The sequence below is a fragment of the Paramormyrops kingsleyae genome, chromosome 7, assembly GCF_048594095.1.
Source record: "Paramormyrops kingsleyae isolate MSU_618 chromosome 7, PKINGS_0.4, whole genome shotgun sequence".
Taxonomy (NCBI): Eukaryota; Metazoa; Chordata; class Actinopteri; order Osteoglossiformes; family Mormyridae; genus Paramormyrops; species Paramormyrops kingsleyae.
In genome coordinates this window covers 21764112-21776602 of record NC_132803.1, presented here as the reverse complement: position 1 = coordinate 21776602, position 12491 = coordinate 21764112, and the positions used below count along the sequence as shown (strand labels likewise).

Genomic DNA, 12491 nt, shown 5'->3' with positions numbered 1-12491 from the left:
CCCTTATTCCCTGTGCTGCCTGCCAGACTCCTAACCGACTGAACTACACACCAGCCACTTGTATTGCCATTATAGTACATGCATAATACATGTAGGCCATCAATCTTTCCAAGCCCTTTAGCATTCTTGAGCTCATTATTATTATGGGCTGCTGATTCAGATTAATCGAATGCTGTGGCAGAGCATGACCACCAGATGGGACTAGATAACGCCTCAAGAATATTACGGTAAACGGTAAATAATGTAAAATTATCATTTGATATTTTCCTGCAGTTTTACAAGGTTTTAATCATCCATCCATCTTACAACCTTAAGCTTAGTCAAGGTCACGGCGGTGGTGGTGGGTGGTATTTTAGGGGGTCTGGAGTCTATATACTCAAACACAGAGCTAAGGCTGGGGTATAGATTATAGGATATAGGACACTACCAGAGACGGATTAATTGATGGGCCCTAAGTTTACATCAGCATTGACACTCAGGTTTTGTGTAACCAGCCGTCCCATTTTTACCAAGGCGGGGTGGGGGCCCATGGCGCAGCATAGCCTATGCATTCATCCACCCCTGGATGCCAGTCCATCACAGCACATACACAGAAGTCTGCCAAATCTCACGCATCTGGCATGACACCCACGCTTTCTGACTCTCACGTCTTCCATTATAAACCTAAAACTAGCTACATCAAAAGCAAACCCCACAGACTATTTATAAGGTGTTACAGGTATGTAAATGTGTGTTCATGAGTGTGCGGACTTATCTCGAACCGCAAATCTCACGCCAGGCTGCTGACCAAAGTTGGCAGCCCTGTACTCACACACAATCACACCCTATGAGCACATCAAAACATACGAAACAAATTGATTTCTTCTTAATTAAAAACGTGTAATAGAATTTGAAATGACTAATTTTGTCAAACTATGCCCTCATATAACATGGATGCTATTGCTTAGTTTACACTTAGCAGTCACCGGCAGCCTACATTAATCAAGCTAACCGTGCCTAATGGTATTCGTGTCCTACTTAGGACGAAACCATTCAAATAAAAGGAAAAACAAAAACCCACAATTTTGGAGTCATACATATCGATGTGTAAACTGGCACAGCAGAACACACTTTTTGAACAGTAATCGCCACTGGCCTCTCGGCTTTCTACTGCTGCGGGAGCGCGCATGTGCAGCTGTCAGATGCTAGAAGCGCGTACCCGCGCCGCGCTCAGAAGATTATGCTGCTGCTCCTGGCCATTTTGTAGAGCACAGAATGAGGGGGTGAAGGACCTACACACAGAAGCAAGATAATAGGGAGAAACGTTTGCGAGCGTACAAAAAAATTCAACACAGATCGGCGGCTGTCCTGAAACACTCGTGCACACAGTGGATTATTACCAGGAAATTGCTTTGAAACCATGAGCTGGGGGATAGAGCTATGGGTAAGTCAAGTATATATGATGTGAGTTTTGTATTCATTTTTAGGACATGGCAGATTCACAGTATTATTGACCGATTCCTTGTTGAGGGATTGTAACTGAACTCTTTGCTTATCAAAATCGATTTGCCAAATATGGGGACATAGGTTTTTCAGGGGTGGCTACAAGTGAGTGGAAGGCAGCCTCTAATCACGTAGCCGTGGACGGATGAAGGCAGACACTTACTCGCAACCTCATCTTTAACGTGCCTGTCATGATAAACAGGCAAATGCGGCTCTTTATACGCGCGGAATCGCGTCTGACCGAGATGCACGACTCACCCAAACTTTTATCAATCATTATTATTTGCAAAATTCATTTTGATTTCAGCACAGTCCTGCATATCTCTTGCTCTTGGATTCCAAGCGTTATAACACTAAGCATCTATTTCCTGTTATTTTCTGAGAAATGTGAGTTGTACTGAAAACCAAACAGCTGGGCAATCGTAAATACGATGTGGTTTATAAGGCGGTAATCGATATTTTTTAATGGCATGACCAAAGTCACTAAGTACTATCCTGGTCTCATTCATTGTATTAAGGTGATACTCAGGCACCTCTCGTTTTTCGTTAAATGTAGCCGAATACCTTTCGGAGGAACTGCGAAATTATTGCGTTTTATAGATAATCTGAAAATAAACGACAGTAGGCTAAAATAATTATTAAACAAAAGAATAACCATATAGAAACGAAACAAAATTGTAGACGAAACTTATAAACTAGTAATGTCATGTCATCTAGCACTTAACTGGGAGTTGTACTACTTTTTCATAATATATCAAATGTTACACGTAGCAAATACTAGGGAGACTACTTTATCTCTTTAGTATTTGCTAAGTGCATCATTTCATATAATATTATTACTCGTAATTTATAAAATTATTTATGATCGACTGATTATATTGAAAATGAATCCCATACTTCAACGGAAACAGTTCTGTACCATAGGTCATATATGGGCTATAGAATAACATTTAAATGGGGCATCAATCTGAAAATCTAAAGTAATTGTAATTTTTAAAAGAAACGAATCCATGATAAACGTTCGAGCTGGAGGAGAAGCATCTTAGTCATGAAGCATCGCAGCCTGACCGGCACCATAGATGGCAAAAGCCAGTCCGCCCTCAAAGCACCCAGATTAGTCTGCAAGGTTGATTCAGCGTGGTGTTGTCAAATTAATCATATTAAAACCACTTGTGTCCAGCATTCATCTTTCCGAAGCCTTTAATTCAGCCAGAACATTCCGAAATTTGGTGCTACGTGTTTGTGCTTAGCGTTAAAATCAAAGGGATTATCGTCACATGCTGTATGCAGGCTCGGTCACTTATTTCTGAGGTGGATTAGTTTGACTTTGGGTCTCATTTCTAATCTTCAGAATTTCTGAGAATGTTTAATTTTGAGATTATATCGGTTTTGCTGAATAAGGCGACACCGACAAGCGAGCTCTCCCATCGCCAAACCCCCTAAGGACGGCTTGCAAACTGCGGAGCGCTGACTTTTCTACACTTTATTTGGACATAATGTTATTGTTTAGCACAATGTTGTTGTTTAGCCTCATATTCACAGTGTTCTTATTTCGTGGTGTTTTTACAGAATACGTGTATGTTAAAGTCCGCTGTGAGACAGTTTAATCTGGTGGGGTAAAATTCCTGAGCGTGTACTCACATATATCCCCAGACGTGTCTTAAACTTCGGCATGGGGAGTGTAAGATTAAAGGACTGCAGTTTCTATTTTTACTAATAAGAAGTGAAGGCCAATAAAAATGTCTTATAAAATTAGCATGTCCAGTTCATGCACAAATGTATCCAGCTAAATGCTTATTGCAATAGCAAATTAACTCCAGGAATTTCTACATCTTATCCTCCTGGTGATTTTCTTTGGACAGCCTTTCATGCGCGGTTTGGATTCTGCTATCACATGAAGACACAGCTAGTCAACAGTCAATGTGCGAGACATACAAGGCACTCGAAATAATAGCAAGAGAGCAAGTACTGTAAGATGGGAAATGATTAGTTGTTCTAAGTAACAGTTACTGACTGTAACAGCTCATGTGCTGCAGTGCTGGGCCCAGTCCAGCCATTTCCACAGCCATCTACATGTGTGGAGGGGGTTCCGCTAATTCTCGCTTTTTAGAGCTGAGAGCAATTTCCAGCAGATGGGATAGTGGCCATCTTTGAGCGACTCCACAGGGAGAATCTGTACCTTCATGGAAACCAGCTGCTGGACAGTGTGGTACAGAGAGGCCCCCAGAAGGGTGACAGGCTTATCTCCTTGGCTTTTGACACCATGGCTGCACTTCCGCTTCATGCAGATGGCTCAACTTTTGTTTCTTTTTTCTTTTTTTGTAACATTTACCTTCAGAGTGTAAACCATTAGTTCAGGCAGAGAATTGCAATTTTATGGGTGTTGACACCCACTTTTTAAACCCGGATCTATGTTGTGAGGTTTAGGAAGGACACTGGATGTCTTTTGCTTGTTGCTAGGCAACGCAGGTTTTCTATTCATTCAGCCTCATTATTATTATTATTATTATTATTATTATTATTATTATTATTATCCATCCATTTTCGCTTATTTGGTACAGAGTCACTGATACTTTAACATAGGAGCTGCAAGGCAGGGGACACCCCAGACCACATCCAATTCCCTCACAGGCATGTACACAGACACACAATTTGCAGCCAACATTTCATGTTTCACCTGTCGGAAAATAAACACCCCAGACAATGAACAGGGGCCTGTACTACGAAGCGGGGTTACTGGCTTATCGGGGTAACTTGTCAGATTTCAGGTAGTCTGGGCAAAATGTAAGTGAACGAATATGAAGTCCATTTAAACTGTGGTACCTTAAATCCGACAAGTTACCCCAATAAGCCAGTAACCCCGCTTCGTAGTACAGGCCCCAGGAGTGGGACTCAAATTAGTGACACTGGATGGCTGAGCCAACAGTAGCACTGCCCACGTAGCCGCCCCTAATTCAGAATGACATAAACATACATACATCTTCTGTGACCACTTGTTCTGTTCTGGGTCAACTGCGGGTTCAGAGCCTATGGGCACAAGGCAGGGAACAACACAGGGTGAGGTGCCAACCCATCACGCTCATTACTGACTTACACACCTGTCAGCAGTTCGGTAACTCGAATTAATCTCAGCCTGTTTTTGGTTCCTGGAGGGTATTCAAAGGAAACCTCCTGATGACAGGGAGCCATGATACTCGAACCCTGTTCCCAGAGGTGTGAGGTAACAGTGCTAACTGCTGCCCCACCATGCCCCTCCCTGACATAAGCACCAGATACTTAAAGAATGTAAATTGTTCTCAGTGTCTTTGAAGCCACAACTACTTTTGAAACCTTTCAGAGTACTATTTTGTTTGATTTGTTGTGATAATTGTTCAGTGATGACAGAAAGACACATAAATAACATTGACCATGACAACTCCTTCAGAAACCTCTTCAGGTAATCCAAGTAGCCTTCTTTTATTCCAACATTTGAGACCCTCGAATTCACCAAACATGGTTTAATTGCTCCTTCCAGATCAGAGAGTGTGTGGCTGTGGCTTATAGAACTGCATTGTCATAGCTAAGCGAAAAAGAAAATAAAATAAAAAGGAAAATATACCATCCATTTTCTGATCACTTATCCAGATCACGGTTACTGGAAGCCCAGAGCCTATTTAGGAAGCACGAGATAGAAAGCAGAGGAATATGCTGGATGGAATGACGGAGGGCAGTTTATCACAATGGATGGTATTCAGTGTAAACAAGCTAGCCACACATGCCAGGTGGCTTAAGAAGCTCCTATCATTTTCATGTGGTGTTTGCAATATGAGTGGCTTTTTAATATAGGATTAAAAATCCTAACTGGACATGTATTCTGAGAACTTCCTGTTACAATTTTGTTGCAAGAAACAAACTCTATTTGGTGTTGATTACAACCTGGTGGAACAGATTTGTATTTTTTTTGATAATACGTGATCTCCCACTAAATGTCCGTGCTATGCATTTCAGTCTTGCTGTCTAGCTTATAAGCGAGCACGAATTTCAGTTTGCTATGCATATCGTAATGTTGGGTTTTCCTCTCCAGCCTTGTGCATCATAACTTGTGTAGCATGCTTTTTGATGAACTTAAAACATGCTTGTATAACAAATCATGTTACCTTTGGTTAAGTCAATAACTGCGATGACTTCATGTCGGCATTATATCTGCAGTGGGTGTAAAGGTGTACAAGCCCCACACAAGTCACCCCTCTCACACACAGCAGTGTCAACGCTCCTCGTTCATCCACTGTGCATCCCAGGCCATCGTGGGTGTGTGTGTGTGTTTGCACCAGGCCTCATTTACAGTGTGAAAAGACATCAGGACTGTGTGAGCACAGGTGCTGAATGAACTGTTTTTTTTAGCTATATAAATGTGACATGTGTAAGATGTCTGCTGTTACATGATCCAACTGTTGATTTACTGATGCGATTTAACAAAACTGGCTTTCTGTGGGTGTGACTTGTGCAGAGATATTCATCTCCAGCAGAGCTTCCCCTTTGACAGAAGTGACCATAAATTGGCCAGAATACTGCAGCAAAGTCTTTAATGGTCCACGGTCCCTGAACAGACAGGCTGCAGAGCGGATGTCCTCTTTCAACTCTTCACTTTTTATAACCTCACGACTTCTGAATGTACATGCACCTTCCTGCTCTTATGGTGTTAAGTTTATAGCAGAACCCCCCCCCCCCACACACACACACACACACGTGCACACGCACACGCACGTACACTCACACACACCCATGCCCTGCTGCATGGATCCTCTACAGCCGCTGATCGCTTGACTCTGAGGAAAATGCTGAGCTCTGCATCGAGGGAGATATCTGACAAAACGTGAGAGCTGGAGATTCACTCCGCTGAAGATGCTCAGAATGATTTTAGGATGTCAGTCACCGGTGGTTTGTCATTTTGTCGAAATGTTATGAAGCTTCCAGCATAGCAGTGAATAGAAATGAGTATCTGAATGATTATGTTAAACCGACATTTTGTTCAGTCAAAATCTAGACGCTGAGCATTGTCATGTTTACATAAAAAGAATGTAGGCCTATTTCTTTGTTCTTATTTCAGCAGCTGTAATAGTTTAGAATAACTTGACAAGTAACTAGTAGGATGTTCCTTTAATTATATTTTCATCTTCTCACATGTCTTTCATCACTATGCAGGTGACAGGATAAATCACTCACCACTTGTCAGTAAGAACTGGAAGCTAAAGCTAACACCAGCAAATTAAACAGAAAATTATGACCGGTTTGCTTGAAAAAATCTTATATCAATTTCAGTTTAATATGTTGTAATAATTACTCATAGACTCAAAAACCTTTAGATTATGTAGAGGCATTCTTAAAAAAATTTGACTACAAAAGGTATAATTTGACTACAAAAGTTAATGTCATCTGAAGTTGCAGAAGAATTTTGCTGCAGTTTTTGAGTTGGTAATTGTTGGGTTTAAGGTGATTGTTAATGTAATTAACTGCATTTTAGAACATTTTAGAATTGAAAGAGAGCATCTCTCTTGCGCCACCATAAATATATAGGCCAATGAAAATGCAAAACGATCGCTCTAACTTTGACATTACAAAACCAGAAAAGAAGGTTTGCTAGGATGAAAGACAGTGGTACACACAGCAACAGACAGGGACGGCCTGGAGTCTCAGTGCTGATTTTTAATAACAGACAGGAACAACCTGGAGTCACAGTGCTGATTTTGAATAACAGACAGGGACAAGCTGGAGTCACAGTGCTGATTTTGAATAACAGAGAGGGACAACCTGGAGTCACAGTGCTGATTTTGAATAACAGAGAGGGACAACCTGGAGTCACAGTGCTGATTTTTAATAACAGACAGGGACAAACTGAAGTCACAGTGCTGATTTTTAATAACAGACAGAGACAACCTGGAGTCACAGTGCTGATTTTTAATACTCTTTGAAAATGTGCATTTGGTATGATTTTACCTTGTTCTGTTTTTATCATAATCATACATTGACATGTTTTTCTTTGAATGTTTTTGGTTCAGGAAGGAAGTCACCAAAATGACTTGAGCTCCTGGTGTTTACTGCAGATTGAAATGCAATCCTTTCACATATTTTTTTGAACGTTTGGTTTTGGCTGTATTCTTATTGTCTTTCTGGCTTCATTTTTAAGTATCAAAGTATGTTACATTGCATTCGGTGTACTTTTCTGGTGCAGCAGATACAACAGGAAGTGAGCCAGTTAATTGAAACCAAATTTTCTTATACCAGCAAATGGGACATAACGCCCTTGGGGTGAGTAAAAATGGAAACCAATCATTTTTTCCCCCATAAGGTTTAAAACCAGCCCACCTAATTTCCTACACATCTGAGTTCCTGTAAAATAAATTGTGATAACCTGCTGTAAAAACAGTTTGCTAGCTTTTAAAAGGATTGGTGCTGATTACTTCCCCGCTATGCCATGGATTGCTGACCTCTGTTGCACAACTGCGGTTTGACGTGCCAGTCATTCAAAACACAGTATATTTAAGGGGACTGGGAATTATGAAAATCATCTGTAGTTTATTGGTTTGTTTCTTATGTTGCATCTGAGTGTTTGTTTTCGGTTTTGGGCCAGGGAGAGCAGAGGTTATGTGGTGAATGGCCGATGTTGAGTGTTTAGACTTACAGCATTATTGAAGGATCGATACAGGAAAATGGATACATTGTCCAAAGCATTTGTATCCATTTGGATTGTGGGTCTGATACAAAACTTACGTAACCAGCCCTTGTTTCTGCCCCTTTGGAAGTGTTAAAGTTTCCTGGCTCACACAAAACTATGAATGGATTACTGGCGGCTAGGAGAGGAATTAATGATGATCAGTTGGTTTTATAAACAAGCATGTTGGAAGCCCTCTCAAGTGAAATTTATTAGCAACCTTGTTCCACATTGTAAGCTTCTCTGTATTGTTTCTTTGGGATTTTTCAAAACATCATATGTTTCTGTTGTGTAGATTTTCTTCTTGTAATCCACAGTCATTGTCCTTTTTTGATTTTTAAACAAGTGCACTGTTATCTGGAAGGGCATTTTAAAGAAAAAATTACATTAAATGATAAACAGCAGATGGTACACTGGTTGAGGGACTGCGGTTACGGTAAGCTCACTGGCCCATTTCCCAGAAGACCTCCTTCTTTTCTAGAATCTTTAAGTGAGATATGTAACCTCAATTCCATCACCCCAGCATCCAGCCGGCCAAACAGGTGACACATAAAATATAAAAGCTACTTTGGACTTTTTACATTAATGCATCTTCTGATCTGGTAGTTCAGAGAGAAATACAGAGAGAAATAGAGTACAAGCTGCAGTGTTTAGCAATAGCCATATCTATTTCTGTCTGTTTACAGTGCTTGGGAGAATTGAATTTGTACTCAGTGACAAAAAACGTTAAGCACCTAGACGGAGCGGCAGAAATGAAGCTGCACGTGGTGAAAGGTTGTGTGACTGTATCACAATGATCATAGTATCAGATCAAATGCACAACATAGTTGGCAGTATGGGCAGACTGCTGGTCCCATCGCTGATCGGCACGTGTACCAAATTACATCCAAATCGGACCATTACTTCTGGGTGCGTAACGTTTGTTGTCACTGAGTGTGTTTTGACATTTTCAACATATTGAATGGTTTTGGACATAATTGACAGATTAAATAACTCATTTTGATGGCTTGTTACAAGATATTTTCTGTCATACCGGTTGTGTATCTATAAGAAACATGAAACCTAGCACGAGTTATTTCTATTGTTCACTTGGTATATTTTCATTGTGTGGTCTACCACCAGTTTACTAGTGCGAGCACGTACATTGAAGCCTGTTAGCCTGCTAATACCTAAATCTGTTGCTAGGAACATGCAGTCTGGCTTAATTTCCTCAGGAGCTGAGGAAAGTAGTTTCAAAACAAATTGTTTAGTAAGGAGATAATCACTTTATGTGCTAGAAGCCGCTGGTCACAAACACATCCATTCAGAGAGGTAGTCCAATGTGGAAAACACGTGATTGATGGTTTGATTGCAGCCCTTGGTGCTTGAAATAAGCCACATTTCATTCAGAATTCATTCTTAAAAAGTGTCGAAAGTGTGATTGTTTTTTAAATGAATCTTACAATACAGACAGTTTAAAATACAGACAGTTTCCAGGTTAGGTACAGTACTGCATGCAGTTACTTTTCTTATTACTGTATAATTATTTTTGTTACTGTGTACTGTATTATGATTTTTCCATTGTACCCACAAAATGAACTTGAAGACAGACTTAGGCAGCGTATACATCTTGTCTGTAACCTGGGGACTGCCTCTACCTTAATGAAAAAGCACCTGTGCATTTGTTTTTAAACAAATAAACTGTTCTACTACTGTGAAGAAACCACATCTATCTTGTGTCTTTCTTCTAAGTAGTTGAATAAAGGATCACATACATACCAGTCAGTCACTGTTGATTAACTCGCAATGATGAGAAAATTACCTGTTGCTTTGCTTCAACCCAAATCCTGAATTCATGACCCTAAAGGGTGAAGTTGAAAGTTTTTTGAGTGTTTCACTTCTTTCTGTAAATGAAAAGGTCAGGAAACTTACTGGTGGTGTTAGATTAACCATGGATACTGGTAAGGGTGACCTGTTTGTTAAAGCCCAGCAATTAAAGGTAAGTTAGGAGTTACATTTTACATTTTGTGTCTCATTCACTAATTTCATTCAGTATTTTTGTACAAAACTTCCAGTTAACTTCTCATTGCTCATGCATTGACTTCCACATCCCAAATTTGAACAAGATGTATTATGATGTACTAGTGCTGGGTATAAACTGTGGAGCTCTATGAATGCATCGTTAAAAAATGTAGTTTTGTGCTTTGTGGTTATGGGTTTGGTCTTTCTAGTTTTGTAGCCTCTTTTTTGACGTGTTTCTCATTCAGATTAGGCTTGTAACTGGTTTTTGTTGGAGTGTGATTAGACTTGTAACTGGTTTTTGGTGGAGCGTGATATCCATCCAGCACCTGCCGTATCTGCAGGCTGACGGTGCTATTTCATTGACCGTGTTCATGCCGTGCCTCATGTCACAGTGAGAGCCCAGAGCCCTCTAACAGACATCAAGCTTCACAATTCACCTGGAGGGAAAGCTCAGGAGGATGCAGGAACGTGATGTGTGCATACCTTTGTTTAGTTAAAAAAAGGATTTCCACTTCTACTCATAGCTTGAAAATGACATTACATGCACGTGCAACTGGTCCAAATTTATTGAAAGAAGTTAATTTTCATATTTTTTAAAAAGGGATGTTGCCGTTAAACTTGCTGTACTATTTTTGAGTTCTTACCCAGGGATTTCCAGGGGTCTGTATCAGAAAGCCAGACTTCTTGCTTAACCAGATAACTTGTCAGATTTAAGGAAGCCAGGCCTAAATGTAAGTGAATGAAGATAAAGTCCATTTAAACTGGAGTACCTTAAGGCTAAGCAAGAAATCCGGCTTCATGATACAAACCCCAGCTCTACAGGCTCTGTGTTTTCCTACAGCTGCACCAATCAAGGAGTCAGCTGACATTTCAGGGTATTCTATTGGACAACGGAGTGTCCACTGGCTATGGGGTGTCCATCACCCGTTTGCTGGCTGTTGTTGTTAAAGTTCGCCTAAAAGGCCTGGATGGTGTCCAGCTAGTTCCTCTGGTCAAAGGCATGACTTTTCTAAATAAACTGCAGATTGATGAAGAGAGGGAGAATTTGCATGCATTTACTCTGCATCAGTTAGCCAGGTCCAGGATTTCACGAATTTTCTTTCTCTAGGTTTTCTTTTGGCTGATAGAACACGGTACTGTAGGTTGGTTGTGTGCCTGGATTGTAGTTCCTTGTGGGAGTGAGGAGGGGGAGATCTTCACAGCAAATACGTCAACAGCTAAGCACGGCTTCCCCAGTTTACAGGTTGGCTCTTTGGGACGGGCTCATCTCTGTGTATGTAGTTTGCATGTTCTCACCATGCTGAGGATCTGAGGTTATTCCGGATTCTTGCCGAAATCTGAAGAAATGCAATTAGTTGAACTTCTGTGTATTTATATGTTTGCGTATGTGTGTGGGTCAGTTATACATTACATGGTGGGGTCCAAATGTCCCCACAATGTGATTAAAAACCTGTTTTTTGACATTGTGGGGACCATTTTTTGGTCTGGGGCTAGGTAGGGTTGGGGTTAAGGTTAGGGCTGGTTAGGGGTTAAGGATGTTAAGGATGTCATTGTTGGGATTAGGGTTTTGCCCATAGAAATGAATGAATGGTCCCTACAAAGATATGAGTACAGGTCTGTGTGTGTGTGTGCGTGTGTGTGTGTGTCTGTTTGCCATGCATTGGATGGGCATCTCATCCAAAGTGTGCCCCTACCATGTGCCCTGTGGCTGGAACAGCCCCCCCCCCCCCCCACCATTCCCTGATATATATGCCCTTTTAATGACTCTGGATAAGAAAGCTAAAGTGAGTAATGCATCGGCTTTGCAGAGGTCTCTGGCGGAAAGTGCATTTCTGCTCGCTGTGTCATGTTTCTAAGCAACCTTACAGGGTAGGGTAAACATTTGTTGCAACTCTGGAGGGAAAACGAAAGACCTGTTTAAGATCAAAGAGTTGCAGCTGGTCTGACAAGCAAAAAGCACAGGATGCACTGATACTTAGTGATTAGTGTGAACTTATTATATTCAAAGAAATCATGTGAGGCTGAAAGCTTGAGTGAAATGCAGCTCAATATATGCACATTCATCCATTAATATTTATCAGTGACGTTAGCAAAGTTTTCACAGGGGTGGAAAGGTGCCAGAAGAGGAACTTGCTAGTATCTGTCTGATGGTTCATGCATGAGCTAAAACAGTATTATCCGCTATTTCAGGCTGTTGGTGTTGATGTTCAGCATGGCTGTGCTGTAACCCGGACAGCACACCGCTTAAGCTCTGACCTCCGCTCTGTTCTTCACAATGTTTCCAGCAGAAAAATGTGGCTGAGCAAATCTGCTAATTACA

General features: G+C 40.9%; 1 protein-coding gene across 1 annotated transcript in view; it reads left to right on the top strand.

The window, feature by feature from the left end:
• Positions 1 to 1197: 1197 nt before the first annotated feature.
• The window catches only part of fnbp1b (formin binding protein 1b), a 62828-nt gene continuing 51534 nt past the window's right edge, over positions 1198 to 12491 (top strand). Inside the window, exon 1 of the mRNA XM_023807830.2 lies at positions 1198 to 1423. Coding sequence (XP_023663598.2) covers positions 1400 to 1423 — 24 coding nt within the window. The 5' untranslated portion in view covers positions 1198 to 1399. The remainder of the gene's footprint in view (positions 1424 to 12491) is intronic.